Below are 22,281 nucleotides of genomic sequence, written 5' to 3'. Positions count from 1 at the left end.
GCATGCAATGCTCCTCCAAGAAATCTAATGGGAAATCTACCAGGATTTCTTTGACATTTGACAGCCATTTTGTGGGGAAGAAATGTCAAGCTGTGCAGGATTATTGTAATTCCTTCACAGAATGTTATCCTTCCTGCATAGGGATTAATTGAAAAGGGCAGCAGAAATTTCCAAGTTGTGCAGGATAACATCTTTTCTTTTGCGCGGGGTCCAATTCCCATTTGAAGGACGGTTGAGCTGCTCTTGCTTCCACATCATACAACACTCGCTCCAACTTGTTGCTCTGACACTAGAAAATTTCTTTGGGACTCTTTCTGTGATTTATAGATGACTGCATGGCAGGATTAGCTTCCTTTTACCTTCTATTTGTGTTAATCCTTATTCCTTGTTTCTCACTATGAATTGTGCTTTTGCTACTAGCAGTACAAGTATGCCTGGTGCTATTTCTTACTAGTGTGTCTTTGAAGTCAGCCTTCAGTGCCAGCAGATGGTGACTCCCTCAAGCAGTTTAGTTCCCAGGGCCAGCCATCTTTGATTTACTTTGCACTACTTTTCAGTATGCTCCTTCTTTTCCTCCTAATACTTCAAGTCAAACAAACAGTATCTCTTGAACAATGAGAGACATAGCCATTGACAGAATGTGGGATTTAGATCTGTGATGTTGCCCACTCAAATGCCACTCAGTTGTGGGGTTCTGCAGGTGCTCGATCATCTCCCCAATGCTGTTTAACATCTATATGAGGCTGCTGGGTGGGTTCATCAGGGTGTGTGGAGCCTCGTGCCATCAGTATGCTGATGACATGCAGCTCTACATCTCATTTTCACCTACTTCAATGGATGCCGTTCTGTCCCTTCAGCGTTGCCTGAAGGCCATACTGCAATGGATGGAGGAGAATGGGTTGAGGCTGAACCCGGACAAGAAGGAGGTCCTGAGGGTGGGTGGCCCCTCCATTGGCGGCTTGGGAAACTCCCTCTCTTTTGGGCGGGTGACTCTTGCTGCAAAGAGTGAGGTTCGCAGCTTGGGAGTACATCTGGACCTGGGGCTCACCATGGAAACCCAGGTGTGTCAGTACTCTGCTCAGCCAATTACGTTCCATAGTGGATTGCCCAGCTGTGTCCCTACCTTGATGGTGGGGCCCTCATCACTCAGGTCCATGCGCTTGTAATCTTGAGATTAGACCACTGTAATGTGCTCTATGTGGGGCTACCTTTGAGATTGATGTGAAAGCTTCAAATGGTGCTGAATGCGGCAGCCAGATTACTTTGTGGAATGAGAAAATTTCAGCATATCTCTCCCACTCTGGCTGCTTTGCATTGGCTGCCCATTCGTTTCTGTATTGGCTTCAAAGTGTTAATGATGACATACAAATCCCTAAATGGTTTAGGACCTTGATACCTGGCAGAACGCCTTCTCCCACCTAGATCTACTCGAGTCACTCGATGTAGCCAGGAAAGATGGCTAAGGGGCCTGATGCCGAGAGAGGGCCAGAAAGAAAGAACAAGAAACCGGGCCTTCTCAGCAGTGGCCCCTCAACTTTGGAACAGCTTGCCGCCAGAGATCTGCCTGCCACCCTTACTGGGTGTTTTCAAGAGCCAATTAAAAACTTGGCTCTTCAGGCAGCCCCTCCCTCCTGCCAATACTTGATTTCCACTTTTCTTGGTTTTTTGTTGTTATTTTTCCATCTTGATTATATTATTATTGTAGATTTTAATTGTTGTTTTTAAATCTGTTTTGTGCACAATATATTGTGAGCCGCCCTGACTCGTGTTTAGAAGAGTGGGATAAAAATCTAATTAAAAATGAATAAATAATAAAATAATACTCCCCCCTATGGGCTTCACTTGCCCACTCACCCATAATGCTCAGAGCTTAATCATGTAGCAACCATCTACACCAGTTTTTCCCCTCTCTGTACTCTGAATTCTGACTTGCTTCCTTATCATACAACGCTCGCTCCAACCTGTTCTGACACTAGGCCAGAGCCTAATTAAGTCCAGCTGTGCAGGACTTAATTTGTATTTGTATACGAATATGAATACCGCCATCTCTAGTTCCAAGTCTGAAATCAAGTCTGAATCACTGGGGGGGGGGGGGGGTCGGAATAAACCTGAGTCTGAGTTGAATTACCCCAGTACGACTTAAGTCCGACTCTCTCTATCTACAGTTTTCACCCTATTGATTGATTGATTGATTGGTCGGTCGGTCGGTCGGTTGTAGTATCAGTAAGCCCAGTTCCCTACAGAATGTCATGGATGTTATGTCAGATAAGATGTGTGTTGTTTGGTTGAATGAACAGCTAGTGGTATGGCTGTATGGCTGAGTTGTGTAATTTAGACCTGTAAAAGAGTGATGATATCATAGGCAGGGAGAAATTTTCAGTATTTAAAAACTTCCCTCTTCTGTGCCACGGCTTTTCTGATTTCCTTACAATCCCTCTCACTGCACAGAAGCCATGAGAGCCACAGGAATGAAGGATGAAGTCTTTCCTTGCCAGTAACCTCATCAAGTGACAGTGATTTTATGTAATTAAATACTTCCTCCCTCTGCCCCACAGATACCATGCTTCTACACAATGAAAGAGATTACACAAGTTGGAAAAGCCATAGGACAGAGGGAGGAAGTTTTTAATTACCCCAAATTGCCCCCTCCTGATGATGCCATCAGCATTTTGTGGGTGTATTTACACAACAGGATTTTAACCTCTATATTTGGGAGTGTACTAACATCACTGTCTCCTTTTCCACTATAGCTCAGTGTTAATTTTTTCCCCAGATTCTCCTTAGGATACTTTTTGGGGGGAAAATCATGGTTTTTGCAGGCTAGCAGCCATGTGTCTTTCAAATTAGCAATATTACATGTGGCTTTAAAGCTAAAATTTGACAGATGATTGACTTCGTGGACAGAAAACCAGTGATTTTTAAAAAGACCATTTTCTTCCACATTGATGGAGCTGTGCAGAACACCCAATTTTATTTTTACCCCTGCGTGTCTATCTTGCTCCACATTTGCAAAAGGTGCATGCAGCTACCAGACTTCAAAGGGGAGAAAGCAATTTGAAATGACAGTGTGACTTGCCACATTTCCTCTACTTCCTGCATAACTAATAAACCATACATGGACTTTTAAACTTCTCTTATCTCTCCCACAATTGCAGTGCAGTGCCAGAAGACATGGCCCTGGCCTGTGTCATGAACACCACAGATATTGCAACACTTTAAAAAAATTCAGCTCAGCAGTGCCACAATCAGAAAATCCCATGGGGCAACCTTTAGCTGGGTCATATTCTTTCAGATTACATGGGGGTGGTGATGGCATATTTGTAAGCTCTTCTATATGAAAACAACAGCAACATGAACAATCCAGAAACAAAGACCTGCTTGTTTTACAAAGCTAGTGCATCAAGGACAAGCATAGGCTAACCCTCTTCTACTGTGTTTGTTCTATATGTACAGATGTTGTGTGGGTGGGGAGAGTGTCTACATGACCTTCCATCTCCCCATGTCTGAATCAGCCATGTTTGAGCAAACATTCTTAAGGGTTGGTCCCAGAGTTTCGAAGCTTTTCTAAACTTTTCCCCTATGGGCTGCTAAATCAAGGGCTGTACAGCTTTCCAGAGATTTTAAACAGAATCTTTTGTACATATTCTTCCAGTCTTAATGAACAATAAACAAAAGGTTAAATCTAATACAATGGCAGTAGAAACAAAATTTGCTCCTTTTGTTTTCTTTCACACTTGCAGTTGTATCTGGAGTGCAAAAACTAACTCTGAAATATTTTCTAGCCTTCCACACTTCTGGAGGTACAGGTGGGACAGCTGTGGGAAGGGAGGAATCACTCCCTGCCCCTTTTATCCAGTGGAATCTTCTGTTATATTTGCAGATGTCTACTTTTGGATCCTGCCCAAAATTTACAGTTGGAAGTAAACCACAATGGAGATTTTTTTAAAACTAGAAAGCGCAAAAGAAAAAAAATACTTAGCTCTCAGACTGGATGCAGTGTTTCTGATTCTTAAGCCTTTTATCTATCATCTCTCTCTCTCTCTCTCTCTCTCTCTCTCTCTCTCTCTCTCTCTCTCTCTCAGGATGTGTGTATGGCAAAAAAACATAAGACCAAAATGATGCCTACTGGATGTAATAAGAAGCTGGCAAAATTAATTAAATATTGCAATTTTAATACACACTTAAAACCCAATTTGCCTCTTTAATAATAGTAACAATAATTTATAATAATAATAATTTATTGTCATTGTAAGTATATACACAGTATACCTATACAATGAAATTCACAGACACCCAGAGACCAGACACATCACACATCAAATTCCCCAAACACTTCCCCACCCACTAAAAGTCCCCCACTAAAAATACAAACATTTACAACGCAGGCCAAGTAACACAGTCCAACTAATTATTCACTACTGGTGGTCTTTAAGCTCATTATTAATTGCAATTATAGCTCTGGGATAAAATAGTTAATAGTTACTCCCTGTCAATTTAATAGTTACTCCCTGTCAGTTCCATCTTACGGCAACCCTTTCCAGGGTTGTGTAAGTATAGAATGCTCAGACGTGGCTTACCATTCCGTTCTTCTGGGGATGCTCTGGAAGTGTGCAGTTTGCGCAAGAGCACACAGACTGACTTTCCTCCCAGCAGGCATAGTGGAGGATAAAACATTTAACCTCCAGCTCCAACAGGTGTTCTATGATTTGGTTTCCTGCCTCCTCAGGATGCACTCTGGCTTTCCTGCCCCACCTCCTCTGGGTGCTGCCTCTGAGTGGGTGGCTGCTAAAGGTGTCAGGGTGCTGATCTGTGGAACACCTGTTGGACCATCAGCCAAAGAGGCACATACCACCAAACAAGCAGTTCATGCCCATCTTCATTTGAGCATTTTCCCCTCACTGGTATGAGACATGTTGAATAGCTTGTTAGGAATAGAGCCACCAGACTTTGACCACATCTGGTGCTGCTTGTCTGATAAGAACGGGCGATGAAAGGCTGAATGGCTGTCAACTCAGTGTTTCTCTCTCATACATAAGTTTCCAGTTTGCGATCTAGCTATAAAGGTGCCTGTTCAGCTCATGTTAATTCTCATGGCATCTTCAAAAGAACAGTACTGCTGAAAACATAAAATGAAATATTCATTGGAGAAAATCCTGTTGCTTAGAGTAGTAAATTGCACTAGTGTAGGCCCATTGACTTAATGGGTATTTGGTGAGCCAACTCCTCCATAAGTTCCACTAATTCAAATGGGCCTACTCTAACTGTAAATGGCAAAACATTTGGCTCACTAAATTCCCATTAAGTCAATGGGCCTACTCTAGTGCAATTTACTACACTAACCAACACAATTTTGGCTGTTGTGGCAGTGTTTAGGATGTGACAATCTCTCTTTGCTGCATTGTATTTCTTTGAGTCATACTTGCATTTCCTCCCTACCTTTATGCAGTTTCAGATCAGGATTATAAGTATGTTAGCAATTAGAAAGTACTTTCTTCTTATTCCATCAATCTGTTTCCTAATTTGTGCTTTTATTTATATGTTTTACCATATGTGCATAGTTTCCTTTATTGATGAAGCATGTTTGCGTTTATTATGCAATTATTTGTAAATAATTTTAACAAAATAAATACTTTTAACAAAATAAATACATAGTAAATTAACCAAATAATACTTTTTAAAAACTAATCAAACAGGGAAAGCAAACAAACAATTAAAGGCCAAAAATGCAATCAAGGCTCCCTCTCAAACCAAATGTACTCTTCTCTTCTTTGAGTCCAGCAGGCAGCAGGCCTCAAAAATAATACAAGAAAGGGAAGGAAGGGGAGGAAGAAGGGGGGGAAATCCCAAAAAGGCACATTGACACCAGCAAAAATAACTCAAATAAATGAATTCCCACAAAAGTCAATAGGAAAGCAGCACAAAAGAAACATAAAACTTCATGTAACTCTCTTTTGTAAACACAAAATGTTCTGTATTTTTTCAGCAATTGGGAACAGAACACAAATTACATGAAAGAGGAACTCTTTTGTGTTTGGAGCTTTTTTTAAAGACATGAAAGGCCAATCCATATCGGTAATAATTGTGTAGAGTAAGGAATTTCAACAAGCGTATTTTGCGTTGAAAACTACAGCCACTGAAATATCCCCTTATAAGCAACCATTAAAGGTACAGGAACGATGTTCTCTTTGTCATCTGGTTATCCGGATGAAGAGCCAAGAAAGCCAGGACTGTAGTGAGTTTCTTTGGGGTACCATCTATGTGAGAAATTAGTTTGTTTTCCATTGGTCCTCAGCTCATAAGGTAATGTCTAGAGAAAGCCTTGGATCTACATTATATTGAGAACACACTCCTGGAATGGGATGTAAATTTTATCTTATCTTCGTTTTTAAAATCTCTCCAGTCTGACTTCACTGCCTTGCCATCTCTAGTATGCATGCAGTTGTTTCCTAGCTGGAAACTCAGGAGGAGCTAAAGATTGTTCATTCTTATAGGACCCAGGGAGGGTTGTCCAGTGAACACAAGTTTTGTTTATTTTATTTTATTTATTTTTTTGAACTGGCAAAGGTGATGACACTCAACCTGTTTCCCAAAGCAAAGAAGGGATTGAGAAATGGTTTTTGTGAAGCCCTCTTCTCATTCAGGGATGAGAATCAGGGTAGAAGCCCTGACAGATCCGTATGCTAATTTTGATGGGCAGCAGTTCTCCTAGGTCATAAGCAAAGACTTTGCCAACTGTACTACCTGATGACCTTCTAACTGACAGTGAAGACTGTCCTTGGAACTGTATCTGTGCAGAGCAGGCGTTCCACAGCTGACCGATGGCCCAGCATCTGAATGTGGAGCCAAAATATTTGCCTACTTGTTTGTTTCCACGAATCTCAAAAGCTGCTTCCCATTTTTACATTACTTTTAAGCACTTGTTGCAACTTTGTTCACATTGTTATGATGCTGTTCTTTCTAGCTTTCTGTGCATGACTATTATTTTAATGTTCAGAGTGATGGACTTCAAACAGAATTCTTGACAATTCGTTCCAAAACTATAGATAACAAATTAGACACAGCTACACAGTATCTGACTGAAAGGAACTCGGATCTTCACTCTTATACAGAACCTCAAGACAGAAAGAAAAGCCTGGGCCCTAATAGATGCCAAGCAATTGCCCTGCTTTTGTATTGAAATGAAGAATGTGCATTATGGACATTTCCATGTTTCTTTCACTTCTGGTTCTTTCTTCAGTGGTTTTTAAATTTTTGTTTCCTTTTCATGTTTTTGCATGTCTGTCCTTACATTTAACATGAAAGGGAAAACCTTTTTCAGGTTCTTTCATTCTGGGTCTTCATGTTTCCTGGCATTTCAAAAGCCCTACAGAATTCTTGAAAATACTCAGAGAAAGCAGAGGGGCAAGGCAACAGATAATGAATCTACTCCAAAACCAGGTGACACTACATGAGAAAGAAAAGGCATCATTAGACCAATGCTGACACTAACTTATAGAAAAAGCCTCTAGCAGTGCCCACTCTCCAGTGGCCACTACCAACAGAAGCCACACAAAGATACTCCTCCAGCCAAGATATTCCTTGACAATCCTATGCACACATCAAAAAATACCTTGCTCACCCACCATTCAATTCAGAAAGCAATGAAGCATTCAAAAAATTACAAAAAGAGAAAGCAATAGAATGAATGCAGCACCTGCGCCATCCACCTGCACAGCAGACTCTCTGGGCCTTGGCAGCACAATAGGAACAAAGGAAAGGAAGCTTGTATTCGTGAAGGCTTTCACGGCCGGGATCTAATGGTTGTTGTGGGTTTTTTGGGCTCTTTCGCCGTGTTCTGAAGGTTGTTCTTCCTAACGTTTTGCCAGTCTCTGTGGCCGGCATCTTCAGAGGACAGCACTCTGTGCACAGAGTGGCGAAACGTTAGGAAGAACGACCTTCAGAACACGGCCAAAGAGCCCAAAAAAACCACAACAACTGAAAGGAAGCTTGGTGTACATCAAAGCAACCACCACCACCAGAACAAACAAAACACTTCTAAAACCCTACCCCACCATGTACATCTTTAGTGAATCAATCAAATAATTGTTTTAAATAATCAATCAATCAAACAATCAAACAAACAATCAAACAAACAATCAAACAAACAAACAAACAAACAAACAAACAAACAGGAAAAAGCAGTCCCACAAGGGAAAGAATAGTCTCTCTCTCTCTCTCTCTCTCTCTCTCTCTCTCTCTCTCTCACACACACACACACACACACACACACACACACACACACACACTCCCATACAGTACAAACAAAAAACAACAACAACAAAGAAAGCAGTCCCCCAAGGAAAAGAATAGCAACACCTCCCCAAAAAAACCACATGCCCTTACCTTGACAACCCTAGTAGGGTCACTATAAGTCAGTTCTAACTTGATAGCACATTAAAAACAATAATCTTTGCTTAGCCTCTCCCAATTCATGCTTTAAAGATGAGATTCTAGATACCACCAGGCAATTATAGCAGCTACATTTTAGCACACAAAAAAGAGTGAAATAATGTCTCACAGATGCAATTTCTCAGTGTGAAAGGGTTGTGCTAGATCACCATTGGTGTGATTTGAATCCACTTCAGAATCTTGGATTTCAGTCACTGTTTGACGTTTGCTCTGTATAGGCTGCAGCTCGTGCTGCTTTGACACAAGTTGTCTGGTAGACAAGCCAAAGCTCCCTGAGGAGAACATGGCCATTTGAGAATCACAAGGTCGCTGAGGAGAATGCCAGTCACTGCAAAAGTCTCCACCATCGGATTGATGCTATTATTCCAGCTAAAGCAACCTTCTGGGCTGAGAACAAAGATGCCTGATCTGTCTCTGCTTGTCTTTTCAGTAGACAGGGTGACAACCATCAGCTGAAGGGAACATCTTGTTAGCCAGGTCAACTCTCATAGTTGAATATTCAGAGTAAAATTATTCAAAATGCAGAAGTGGCAGAGACTTGAAATCTTCAGTCAATGAAAAAAGTACAAAATTTTGGAGTGATTCTTCTTGGTACATGGCGCATTGCTGTTCACACCATCAGTGTCACGGGAGAGGGGAGTTGTCCATAGCAATCTTGTCCTGTGCAGTCCAAATTATGCAGATTTAAATATTTTCTGCACGCCTCCTTAGTGTTCAATAATTCCCCATCTCTGGCTGATCTTTCATCAAACAATTCTGTACATATATATGCACAAATGAAAACTGGATGTTGCATTTTTCTTAGGTTAGGGAGAAAGAAACCAAACCAAACAATCTGGACTCATCAGATGTTGAATCTTTCTGTAATCTGCAGGTATTGTGTACTGTTCTTTTGAGCAGGCTGAAAGGTTAAACTAGCTCTGGGCAAGCAGAGGAGAAGCTGCATGCCAGCAGTGGATGAGGCTATCATTTAATGTGCCCGGCGCCAGTGTTAGCTCATTCTCCCCTTTTTTGTACAAAAAAAAGACAAGCATGAACACACAGCACTGATACCCCTTTCATATAGGTGCATGTATATTCTTGCACCTGAGCTGCTAGCCCATACAGGTTACTTTCTCACTTCTATTTCATCCATTGTGGTGCTGGCATGAAAACAGGTGATATGCAACAGATTGCAAATGAGGTTCTTTCTCTCCCTCTGTGCTGGGTCAGAGGAAGGCTAAAAGGTCTGAGAATGGAGTGAGAAGGTCAAGCTTGGAAGGTCAGATCTGAAAGTCCCACCAGGAGGCTAGATTTCTGCCTTACCAGATTAACAGAGCAAGACCCTCTGCCTGGTGTATGTGGTGGTATCTTAAAGGTTAAGCTGATTGACATTCTGCAAGGCTTTGTAGGAAACAGCCTGCTTCATGTGATTTCTTGAGAGGTCCCATTTAAGGTACTTCACATGTGTTTTCAAGATTTCTAGAGGCCATGAGTGGCTTCATCTAGTTTTTATTCTGTTTTTGGCAGGCATTATTACTCGTCAAGAGGCAGAAGAACTGCTGATGAACAAGTCTGAAGGTGCATTCCTGGTGCGGGTCAGTGAGAAAATCTGGGGATATGCCCTCTCCTATCGTCATCAGAGTGGCTTCAAACATTTCTTGGTGGATGCTTCTGGAGATTACTATAGCTTTCTGGGAGTGGATCCCAACCGGCATGCAACACTCACAGACCTTATTGATTTCCATAAGGTATTTATTTGCTCTCCAGAGATAAATTGTTGAACTCAGAAGAGGAGCAGTTCAAAGGAGAGGAGTAGGGTACTTGTCTATTATACACAACTAATCTTTATAAGCAGATTCGGCTCCAGGTTTAAGAAGGCCATGGGCAAAGTAACACTCTGTGCCATGCTAGTTTAGCCACCATTTTATTTGCCTCTTATGCATTCTAGGAAATGAATTATGGGAAATGCTTCAAAGTATTTTGTGCTGTAAATTCCTTTAAATGAAAGTCCAGAACGACATCAGGAGACAGATCATGTTGGGACATGGTATTTCTAGCAGGTGGCCAAGACATTGATGATGGCATTGTCTACATAATACAAACATCCATAACTCCTTTCAGGGCTCATAATTATTATTTAAAAAAAAAAAATCCTTAGCCCTGCCATGTGATTGAAAGTTCTACAGTTTGCAATTGTTTGTTGAGCCGGTGAGAAAGAATGCACCCACCTGCTCCCTCCTTTCCTCCCTCATGTCCAGCGAGGCCCTCCAGGAGTCCTTCCAATAGCAGATGAGGGACAATTGTGTACATAGAAGAGGGGAAGAAACAAGCAGAAGCAGAAGGGACTTTATCCATCGTTGCATCTGAAGAGGTTAAGGTGTGTGCCCACTGGGCACTTCACCAATGCCTTGGTGTGGAGAAGCATTTTTCTTTCCTGGCAATTATTGCTCGTGGTTTGTTAGGGAATTCTCCTCACTTCTAAAGGGGACAGACATGAAAAGCAGGCATCCTGACCTGGATGTCCCAATACACTCATGAAGTTTCTCTCTAGGCAAATCATTAAGCTATCAAAATCATGCCAATAAAATGAATTTATATAATTTCTCTCTATATTTCATAATTTCAGCAACTTCTGGCTTGACACTGCGACGAGACAGCAGCAGGAAGACGGTGCTCCGTCTCCTGGGCTGAATTCCGACATGTTTGGGACCCCCCCGAGTGTTAAAACCACCCCAAAGAGGTGGTGAATTGGGGGAGAAGCCTGTTGATCACGGGGGGCGGGGCGGCGGTTGTCACCATCCCCGCTTTCTGAGAGCCATCCTATTAATGTAGTTTGGCCTTGTATGGTAATGTTTGTCGCTGTTTTTGACCAACTGCTAGAAAGCCAGATCAAGACCATGATGTTACAGGGTGACAGGGTTCATTAAATCTTTGCCCCCACTGTGCTCCTAATCAGAATTGACCCTACCCCATAAACTCTTTCTCTCTCTGCTATCAATGAATATTCCTTTCAATTCAGATAACAAATACCTCCTCCTCCTCCCATTCTAATTGGGGCCATGGCAGGGGTACAGGATTCAAGTCCTGATCCTCCCATACCATGATAACGATAAGGCTTGTATCTTCACTGCAGCAGCTGCTTATTAAAACAAACAAAAAATGTGCTACTTATATACTGTCCCATAGTGCTTAAGGCACTCTCTGAGCAGTTTACAATTTAATTATGCTGGTTGCACATTGCCACCTCTCCCCGCCAGCAAGTCGGATGGAAAGGCTGAATGGCATCAGATGATAATTTGTTGTAACATTATTTGGTCCTAAGATTTGACTGCTTTCACAGACATAAGAGAATATCGATCTGTATTTGATTAAAAAAAAAAAAGCAAAGGAAAGATGAGTTGGTCAAGCAACTCAGTTCCAGTCCCAGTTTCACCTTCTGCACTTCTTCCAGAGGTGGAGAAAGTCACTTCAGTGTCATTCTGGGAGTCCTACTCCAAAGATTCCACAGTAGAGACAGGCAATAAAAGTTTGTTTATTGGCCCCACATTTTCCAGAGGGTGCCCACTCAGAGGCAGTGCCCCAGCGTCCATGCCCCACCTCCTCTGGGTGCTGTTTCTGAGTGGGTAGTTGCCAGAGGAGGCAGAGCTGGGAAGCACCAAACAGCTGTTTGGCCAATAAATGCACCAGCATGAACTGCCGAACCAACCAGTTTGCGCCCATCTCTAGCACACAGCCGGCATGACCAGTGGCCATATAGTGGGGCTAAATTCTTGGAGCCCAAGCATGGAAGTGGTAACTTCCCCATCTGTGCCCTGGCTGCAGGCTGGAACCAAGGACAGTGTGTCTTACAGACTACAATTGTTGCTCATGGCAGTGGTGACATTTTGTGAGATACAGATGGAAAGGGAAAGGGGGAGAGGGAAAGAGATGAAATTTCCCCATCTCTGTTTTGCACATAAGTTGAAAGCAAGGACAGTAAGTCTTACAGACCTCAGATATCTGGGCCACCAGCTGATGCTGAGCCTTGTGTCACTGGAGAGCCTGCTTCTCTCTCTGGAGGAACTGAGGTGGAACTGGAAGTTTTTTCTCTCTCAGGCTCCCTCCTTGCTTGTCATAGGCAATAACAGCAGCACGAAAAGCCCATTCGTCTGGGGAGAAAGCACAGGGACACCTGTCAGAAGCAAAATGTCCATTAGCCCCTGACATTCAAAATAAAATAGATGGGGATGTCCCTTGACAAAAAAAGAAGAATCAATGGCTGCAGCTATGACAAGCTTGTTAGAGGACTCGCTCAGCCTCTTGAGTGAGCAGGCAGTACTTGCTTAATTGTCTGTGGTCAAATGGGGAACAGATTTAACAGTGTTGTCTCGGGATGTTACTCCTTATCTCCCAAGCCACTAAGCTCCAGTGTCTTTCCTGTCTTGAGTGCACCTTAGCGACAAATACAGGGAGGGAAAAAAAAGTCAAAACCAGCTGTGGTAATGGCTGAAGACTGCAGTGGTGCAGACACCAGCTAGGCTAGCTTCAATTATTAAATCCACTTTGTTGTTGCTACTGCTTTTTTTCAAAAATGTTTTTCCAAAGGCACATACAAACACAAGTCCTTGATGTCAATTTCTTTAAAAAAAAGTCTTCAATATCTCTCCAGGGATCTTAATCCTGCTCTAAGCATGATCTCTCATTCTTCCTACCTTGTACTTAAACGTTCTGGTTTTCAAAGCAATAGATAGACATCCTGAGGAGTAGAAAAGAGCTAGAGATACACAATATTGCGTATTACCTCTTACATGCTGTCTGAAACATCTGTACTGTAAGGCTGGCCAGCTTAAAGCCTTTTAGATGTTGGATTGATATTCTCAGCATGTTTTACTGTGTGGGCTGGGGCAGACGGGCTCTGCAGCCCAACAATGTCCAGAGGGCTACAAGTTGCCCAAACCTGCTGCAGCAAACTAAGGGCCCTAAGGTCACAGTTCTATACTTCTCTACTCAGAAGTAATATTCATAAGAATGCAGGCCAGTAGTCTGTTTAATATTTACTTGAGTGAGGCGCTCCAACTGTGCAAGCTGCTCTGACAATCTGAAGCTGGTTGTGCATGACCAGGTACATAACCAGCATCTTGTCAGATAACTGTCACAGCTCCTGCAGTTGAAACTCTGCATGAATAGCTATGAAACAGGATACTGGTTTTGGATTTAATAAGGCTAACTTGCAGTGATAGATTGGTGGTCTAGGACTCTGGAGAACAGGGTTCAAATCACCACTCAGTAGCTGAAGATGACTTGTTGGCCTAGTGCTAAGCAGGCCCCAGGCCATCTACACATACATGTATTGAAGACAAAACACATCTCTCTTTTTTTTGGAGGGGGGAGACCATGGCTTTATTAGTTACAGCAGCAGTCCTTGGGCCAGTATTGTGGAAATTCAATCAATTGTACTGAGAGACATGAATGCCTGCTGATGTCCATCACTGATCCCTTCAAAAGACACTGAAGGTTCCACTAGGAAAGGCAGTCCTGTGGAGACCACATGGGTATATACTATTCCATGGCTTCCTGCCACCTGAGAGCAGGGCCACGCCAATGGGCTCCTGATGTGCCAGACCACAGCCCTGGCCCAGGTCCCTCCAAGAGGATCTTGTTAACAACATGGGTGAGCAGGCTCCTGCCTGTTGGACTCTCACCATCTGGATCCAGCCCCAATGTCCCAATTAACCACTACGGTTGGGCAATACTCAGCTCCAGCCAGAGAACTGCAACTGTAACCAATCTGCTATGGCCACATAGATATCACTTAGCTATATAAGTCCAATAAGTGGACACCTCAGGACCCTCCACTGCACAATGCTGCACTTGTCTCACCTTCTGTGGTCTTGAATTCACCACTGACACTGCCGTCTTGGCATGATTCTGGCACTCGCCAATCTGCCTTGTGCTCTGCACTTGCTGCTGCTACCACCAATGTTGATGCTGATGAGGTCCCTGCTCATCAAAAGCTGGTGAGATGTGGAATGGCTGGAGATCCTTTTTATGTCAGACAGGAGGACCAGATCGGGGGCCACTGTTCTCCAGGTCTAACTTTCAATTTCCTGCTAGCCAACAGAAAGCAGGTAGGGAAAAACCCTTTCCTGTTGGCCAATGGGAAGCCATCAGGGAATTCTCCATGCCTTCCTCCCATGACCCTCAGGGCACTGCAGCCATGCCAGCTCCAGCCCCTTTTGCGCCTCACCACCAGCCTGGGGACTGTTGTTCCAGCAATACCTGGGAAGCCCCAGGTAAGTCTGGACCCCCTCCCCTTTTATGAGAATCTTCCCGCCTTTCAGAATATTAGTTGTTGTGGTAATACTCTTCCTTTTCACAAGTGCAATGCTAACCATTAAAACTTGAAACATATGACAGTGAGGAGCTAGGTTTGTTTACTGAGGATTAAATTCAGTGCAACTGTTTAAATGTATTTACAATGGCCGCCTTCTAGTTATAACCAACATGATTATTTTTCGTACCGCTGATACCATTTATCTTCCTTTGCTAATTTAATTCATTTTCTCTTTCCAGGAAGAAATAATCACATCTTCTGGAGGAGAATTGCTAGTAGAACCTTGCAGCCAGACAAAGAACCCTCCTGACTACAGTCCCTTGTTTGAATGACAGTTCTTTTGTTTTTCATTTGAGGACTACAGTGGCATAAACATGCTTTATATGACAAAGCAAGCCTGTTATCACCAGCTAATGACCAAAAAACCTTAATCCACAGAGGTCTTATATAAACGATCCAGCTAATAATGTGCAGACATCATTTGTATCATTAGTAATACAAAGCTGAAAGAAATAAGAGGACAATTCCTTTGTACGTGTACTTCAAAATATGGCTGAAGTGATGATAAAAAATAATAGGAAAGGAGGTGCTTGGTAATAGATGCAATCACTTAACTAGCCTGTAGTGAGTTTTGAAATTCTCAAGAGTGTAATCTTTGGCAGCTAGATGTATACTGGTGAATATTTTTTTTATAAGTTTATGGTATGGAAATGTAGCAATAGTTTTTTTGTGAGCTTCAAATGGAACATGATGGCAGGAGAACTATTTGTTCAAATTTGTTTCTTCTCCAGTTATTCATAGCATACGGGTGGGCAGATTTTAACTGTAGCATGAAAGGGGTGTATTACCGAGGAGAATAAAGCTCTTCCTCCACACACCACTTTGCTCTTGTAGTCCTTTCACCAGTCGTAGGGACACAGGAAGCTGCCTCATACGGAGTCAGGCCCTCTGTCCATCGAATCCAGGAGTGTTGACAATGAATGGCAGCAGCTCTCCTGTGCTACAGGTTGGCATTTTCCTAGTCCTTCCTGGTCGTTCCTAGTCCAATCCAGAGGTGGATTGAACCTGACTAAGATATTCCACATGGAAAGCAGCAGCTCCACCATTCAGCTACAGATTGATCCCTCCTGGTAGTACAGCTAAGCTGGGGAAAAATGGGGTAGGAGTGGGGGTACAAGAAGGAAGTAAGGCATTTTCTGGAGAAAGGTTTAAGGACTCGTTTCTCTACCTTCTATGTTTCAAGAGACAGACCCTCATATCCTTTAGCCATGATAGAGGTAACTGTGGATTCATGTATTTTGGACACATGTGATTAGGTGTTTATGTTTATGGAGCCCACAGGTTTTCAGTGGGTGTGTAGCAGTTGTTGTTTTTGTGGCCCTTGTCTTCACTTCCAGAAGTGGTTCTCTCAATCATTTCCTACTATTCCATTATGAAAAGGGTTATTCTTATCATGGGCCTTTGAGACCCCCCCCCCATATACCAGACTGAATGGTTAAGAATCAAACTAAATGTATATTGCCCTTTGGCAAATATTGGAAAACATTACACTTTTCAGCAGCACTCATTGCCAGCTTTTATAAAGAACAATAAAAACTTCTGATGCATTGTGGGTATTTTTGTCTTGGCATTTATATAGCTGGGAAAACCTTCCTTACACATCTCCAGCTTTTCACTACTAGTTCTGTAAGGCCAACTGTGCCCATGTGTTTATATTTTGTATTAAGCCTTGGTTATGACAGATATGACTGTTTGATACTTTGGTGAGTTTTTCCACTGAAATATGAATTATATTTTTCTTCCTCCCATTTGTACCCTGGCTTTCTACTCAAAGGGCTCTCCAGGTGATAGTAGCAATAAAACAATTAGAAAAATAACTCAACCATGAAAAAAAATAATAAAACCAGAGACAACACTATCAGCAGTGCAAGCAGCAAGAAAAACTAACAGTGAACCTTGAAAACTTGGCACAGAAAAATATCTCAGCACTTGGGTGTAGGCTTAGTTGTACTTATATTAGAACAATCAAAATCAATTGAAGTTACTTCAGGAATGACTCCCTTCTGTTCCATTTATTTCTGTGAGTTTTTTCTAAATAGTAACACTTCTCAACCTATCTCTTTGACATCAACCTTGCAGACCTGACAGGGGAGAGCATTCACATGGGAAGTTGCCACTGTGGAAAAGCAACCAGCCAACTCTAGACCATCAGATCTGAGTGCTTCCTATTTGTCTTCCAACAATGAAGACAGTCATGGTACTTCATCTTAAAGAATTCCCTTCAAAGGTTCTGGTAAAATTGTGTTTATGTCCCACCTTATAATCAAAGCAAAGAGCTGCTAGATAGCTTAAAAACAACACTAGGAATGTAACATACAAGCATCTCATATGAAAGAAATTGTGGAATCCAACAAAATAGGAAGGAACAGAACTGAAGCAAAGTTGGACAAATTAGTTTCTCCTGTATCAAAATACTGTAGTAATATGTGTAGCCACATTGATTCCAACTTATAGCAACTCTTGCTAAGATTTCCAAAGATAAAGTGCTCAGAAATGGTTTACTTCTAGTCCCTTCTTCTGGTTGTGCTCTGAAGCTGTGCAGCTTGCCATGGCTTAGCTCTTCTCCAGGAAGGCAGAGTAGATTATCAAACTCCCAACCTTTGCCACTGCGGCCAAAAATAAACTTTCCACTATTACAGACATGGAAGAAAGCATTTCCTAAAGCAGTCATTCACAGTGGGGCCCATATGGCCCCTTTGGGGGCCCTAGCACATTTGACGGGGGCACAGACTGGAAACAATTCTTCACACACCACCTTTTCAGATTCATGTGATTTATACAATCCTAATTTGGCCTATATTTCTTTCATATTGTTTTTATGGCCAAGGCCAAGAAAAGGTTGAGAATAACTGATCTAAAGCATAATAAATGCATAACGAACCTTATAAGGTGGTGCGTGAAGAATTGTTTCCAATCTGCAGCCATCTTCAAATGGTCCAGGGCTCCCCAGAGAGCCTTACATCCTTCATCGAGATTGGCTGCTCTAAAGTATTCTGGGCCCCTTCAAATATGAACAGTTAATACATAGGAAATAGCTGGGAATCAGTGAAACTTCTTCAAAATTACTGCAGTCTGCCATGACTAAATATTTCGGCCTCTGCATTTTGGATGCTCTTCAGAGATGTAAAGCATTCAAGGAGTTACTAAAACATGTTGCACACTGGCCATTTTGTCCCCAAAAGAGGACAAGAGTTGTGCGCTGAGCTGAAAATATTCAAAACCATTCTTAGCCATAGATGTTCTTTGAGCACCTTAGGACAGTATGCAGATCACTAGTAGTCCCCAGAGAGCGAACAGCCTGCATGGCAATACATAATGTTTGGTCTAGGACAGCTGAAACTTTGGCCTTCCTCCCATCTTCTCTGCAATTCCCTAATGAAAAAATTCAGAACAATGGCCCAGTTTTTCATCCTGTAATCCATTTTCATTTTTTCCCCAGTCTGTGCTTCATGCATAAGCTCATATTTTAGGTTTTACCTGGCTCTAAAATAAATTCCTGGTAAATTCCCCAGCAAATGAAATTACCGGCTGGAAAACTGCAATTTCGTCTTGAGAGTTTTATTATGCTAATAAATGTCAGGATTCTCAAATAAAGGAATTGGGTTTTTTTTTTCTTCCTAGAGTCCCACAGAAATAATGAAAAACAGCCCACAACATATAGAATAGCGGGCAAGGAAAGCTTCAACAATATACAACCAGAAACAGCAGCCTTCTAATAGAGTAGAACTTGAAGATAAATTTCATAAGAAACAGAAAGAGATTGCGGCAGAAAGGAATTTAAAAGGAGCTTTAAATGGAAAAAGGCACCGAGATTGCCAGTACGCTGGAGGGGCGAGGAGCAAATACAAGTGGATGAGGGGTGTCTGTTTCCTAAGCTTTCCCGTCTGTCTTGTTGAATCTGAGGGGGAAAAAAACAGGTCATTAAAAGACAAACAGCGTGTGGGAGAACATAGGGAGAAAAATTGCTTTGCAAAGTTTTAACAGAGTTTGCCAGAGATTTGATTTTATGTTCAGGGATCCATATCTGTTTACAAAGCCGCCTTACACTGACTGAAATCATCCAACATGCTTTTAAAAAGAGCACTTCTGCAGGAAAACAAAGCCAACAAAGAGTCTAAGGTCATCTTAAAGGCTAACACATTTTATTTGGGTATAAGCTTTTCGGACTACTTCCCTCTGCATCACATGCACCTGTCAAACTGAGCTGCTGCCCATGAAGCCTCAAGCCAAACAAAACGTTATCAGTCTTTATGATGCCACCAGATTCTTTGTTACTTTTGGTGAACTAGACTAAACACAACTACCTCTCGAAATGTCTCCAGTCAAGGTCTTGCCATCAGAGAGCCATTAACGACAGGCACTAGGGATTAAATCTGAAGAGGAGCTCTCCTGCTTATAGCAGAGTGGGCAAAGTGTGCTGGAACCTCCATCAGATTGAGCTGTCAAAGTTAATGGTAGGAAATTCCAGGGAGCTGCAGCCCAAGGATTTACAGAGGGCCACATGTTGCCCAACTACGGTATGTGTTTGAGGATACACACCTTCTCTCTCCTATCCTTCCTATCCTTCCTTCCTTCCTTCCTTCCTTCCTTCCTTCCTTCCTTCCTTCCTTCCTTCCTTCCTTCCTTCCTTCCTCAGTGGTGACATCCATCATTTTTTCCTGGTCAGTTTTTGAATATGACATGTGTAATAACCTGAATAATCTAGTGGCTGCATTCCACCTTTTTCTCTGCTGTGTTTGTCATTGCTTCACTGGTGTTTCATAGAGAACAGTATGGCTTCTGGCTAACAACTTTGTTCAGATTTTTCAAAATGCATATTGAAGAGATGAAGCCAAACTATTCCTTCAAAAACTTCTTGCACAATTCAGTCAGGATCTGTGTTCAGGTTCTGCCTGCTGCTATTCTTTGTGCTTACCAGCTCATTGCTGTGACATTTTCTGCACTTCCTATATTTACAAATCTGTAGCTGTGATCTTCACATTCAGGCTGGTAACTTGGTGTTCTTGCTATTGTTAATCATGTTAGAGCAGATTTGAATTCTGTATATTTCCATTAGGAGCCTCCCCATCAATAATTTTTCTCAGTGAGATTTCAGGGAATTCATTACATGACACTTTATGCTCTCCTGTTATTAAAAGGGAAACGTGATTCTGTCTTAGGGGGAAATTTCTGACTTTTATAGGCTCCGGCCATTCACTTCTGATTTTATTTGCAGAATAGAAAGTTCATAAATATTCAAGGGCTACATCATTGAACGAACAAGCAAACTTGATTTGCTTGTGTTACAATGAGAGATGGATGGTACTTCCTAAATTTTGCCAGCAACTTTTCTTGAATAATTCCTTTTTATCACAAATTAGAGGTGTGTGTATCTGTGCTTTTGGGCAACAAGTCCCAGAACTCTCCAGGTAGCATGGCTACTATTGTGCGGAATTCTTGGAGCTGTTATCTAAAGACACAAATATGTACTAGCAATACTGCATCTGTGTCATGTGACATACTTGTGGCATTTTTTTCTTTGCATCTACTGACTTTATTGGCAATAATCTTTGCACTAACCTGCTCCACTTAAATCCATTCGTAGTGCACTGTTTTCAGCCAGCCCATTCAGCTTAATCATCTAACTAGCCCATTAAGCCATCAGATGGGCTTCATTTCCTTGTAGGCAGTATTCATCACCTCATCTCAGGGCCTGGATGTTCTGCTTTGCTTGAAGGAAGTCCAGGAGGCTAGGGTTTAGATAAATGGACAGGTTCGAGCTTCTCATTTGTTAGTTTAAGAAAAGCTCACCAGTGCTTGGCTGATGTTAGTCAGAATACCTACTTTCAGAATGTATCTGTGTGAATAAGCTCAAAGTGTATGTTCTTTATTGGAACTTGGAAACTGAGGCAATAGTCCTACAACAGCAAAGCCATCTTTCTGTTTAAGGATGTATTCTCAAGTGACACATCCATTTCTAATTCCTCAAAATCAGCTGAATAACCTACCTGATTGGTTTGGATGCAACACAACATAGTTTAGAGCTGCCATATCCGAAGTCTGTACAACCATTATGATGTCTAAGCTCTAGTTGGAAAGGAACAACAGCAAGAAGAAGAATTGCTGAAAGTACCTCAACTTGAATGCCCTAAGCCTCTATTGATAGCAGCTTCTATGACACAAATGCAAAGAAATGTGCTGCTTATATACCGACCCATAGCACTTAGAGCACTCTTGGGTGTTTTACAATGTAATTATGCTGGCTATACACTGCCACCCCACCAGCAAGCTGGGTACTCAATTTACCAACCTTGGAAGAATGAAAGGCTGAATCAACCTTGAGCCAGCTATCTGAATCCATTGGGACTGAATATAAGTCATGAGCAGAGTTTTTGACTGCAGTACGGCAGCTTAACCACTGTGCCATGAGGCTCCTATCGGCCTTTATACTTTGGCACACTGTAATAGAATCTTCATATATACCACTGTGGCTTTAAGCCTCAATTAATGAGTCCTTATCTTTCTAGGTTTTTTATGCTGACTTTACCACAGATACATGTTAGAGTGAAAGTGGCTTCTATCATCCTGGAAGCATTTTTCTTTTCCAGCTTCTTTTCTACATGAATGTATTCATTTACATCATTTACTTCGTTGGCGTGCTACTGCGAGTAGTTCACAGAACTGCAATAGCTTTACATCCCTTTGTTACTTCTTTCACACTCCCTTCCCTTGGGATTCAGGATCATGAACAGAGATACAAAAATAACTCTGAGTGCGTTATCGTTCTGGGGGAAGAAGGAATGAGCAGCGGCTTCTGCCTTTTCTAGATTGAGCCTTATTAATGGGATGTACTGCAGACTGCTTGCTGATAATGATATATAATTGATTTTCCCTCACAGCTAATTTCTTTCCATGCCTGCACTCTCTGGAAATTTCTTCTTCAAATATTTGCTTGCTTGTGTTGATTAGCCCTGCAGCTTGAGTATTTACATTGGGACTGGTAGCTAATGCAGATCCTTAGAAGAATTCAGTGCCCTTTTTAATGGGCAAGTGTTTCCTCTCTTTTGGCAACCAGTCCAGTTTTCTTTAATTGATAAACCTATACTGCATGTGGAATTGGACTGGAAAAGGAATTTGCTGGTTTGCATTTCCTTATGAATAGATCCATTTTGTACCTACCGAGGTTGCTGTGGAGATGGAAGTGGATCATATCCTCCTGCCAGGAGGTCATATAAGCGGAGGTGTACCAACAGATAAAGACTTCCTTATCATGTGCGATTAATACAGTCTAACAACCTATCAGGGAGAAATGCATTGATCCTTCAGACCTATCAGGGAAAGAAACCTTGTTCTCCTGGATTTGCCTGTATTAGCAGTAATTTGCCATTTGCTGAAATAGTTTGAAACAGGAAGAAAACAAACACTGAAGTAGCATGAGACAACAGGAAAATAAATAAATACATGCAACAGAGCATGAGGCTGCAGAATGAGGTGGTATA

General features: G+C 42.0%; 1 protein-coding gene across 2 annotated transcripts in view; it reads left to right on the top strand.

The window, feature by feature from the left end:
* Window positions 1-18,447, top strand: part of SH2D4B (SH2 domain containing 4B) — a 149,784-nt gene extending 131,337 nt beyond the window's left edge. For both annotated transcript variants that reach the window (XM_078391034.1, XM_078391035.1), the window contains exons 8-9: window positions 9,958-10,178; window positions 14,983-18,447. In XM_078391034.1, coding sequence (XP_078247160.1) covers window positions 9,958-10,178; window positions 14,983-15,075 — 314 coding nt within the window. In that variant the 3' untranslated portion in view covers window positions 15,076-18,447. The remainder of the gene's footprint in view (window positions 1-9,957; window positions 10,179-14,982) is intronic.
* Window positions 18,448-22,281: the final 3,834 nt, after the last annotated feature.

The sequence above is a fragment of the Pogona vitticeps genome, chromosome 3, assembly GCF_051106095.1.
Source record: "Pogona vitticeps strain Pit_001003342236 chromosome 3, PviZW2.1, whole genome shotgun sequence".
Classification (NCBI taxonomy): Eukaryota; Metazoa; Chordata; class Lepidosauria; order Squamata; family Agamidae; genus Pogona; species Pogona vitticeps.
The sequence above is the reverse complement of the archived record's forward strand: the minus strand, read 5'-3'. Positions and strand labels throughout refer to the sequence as shown.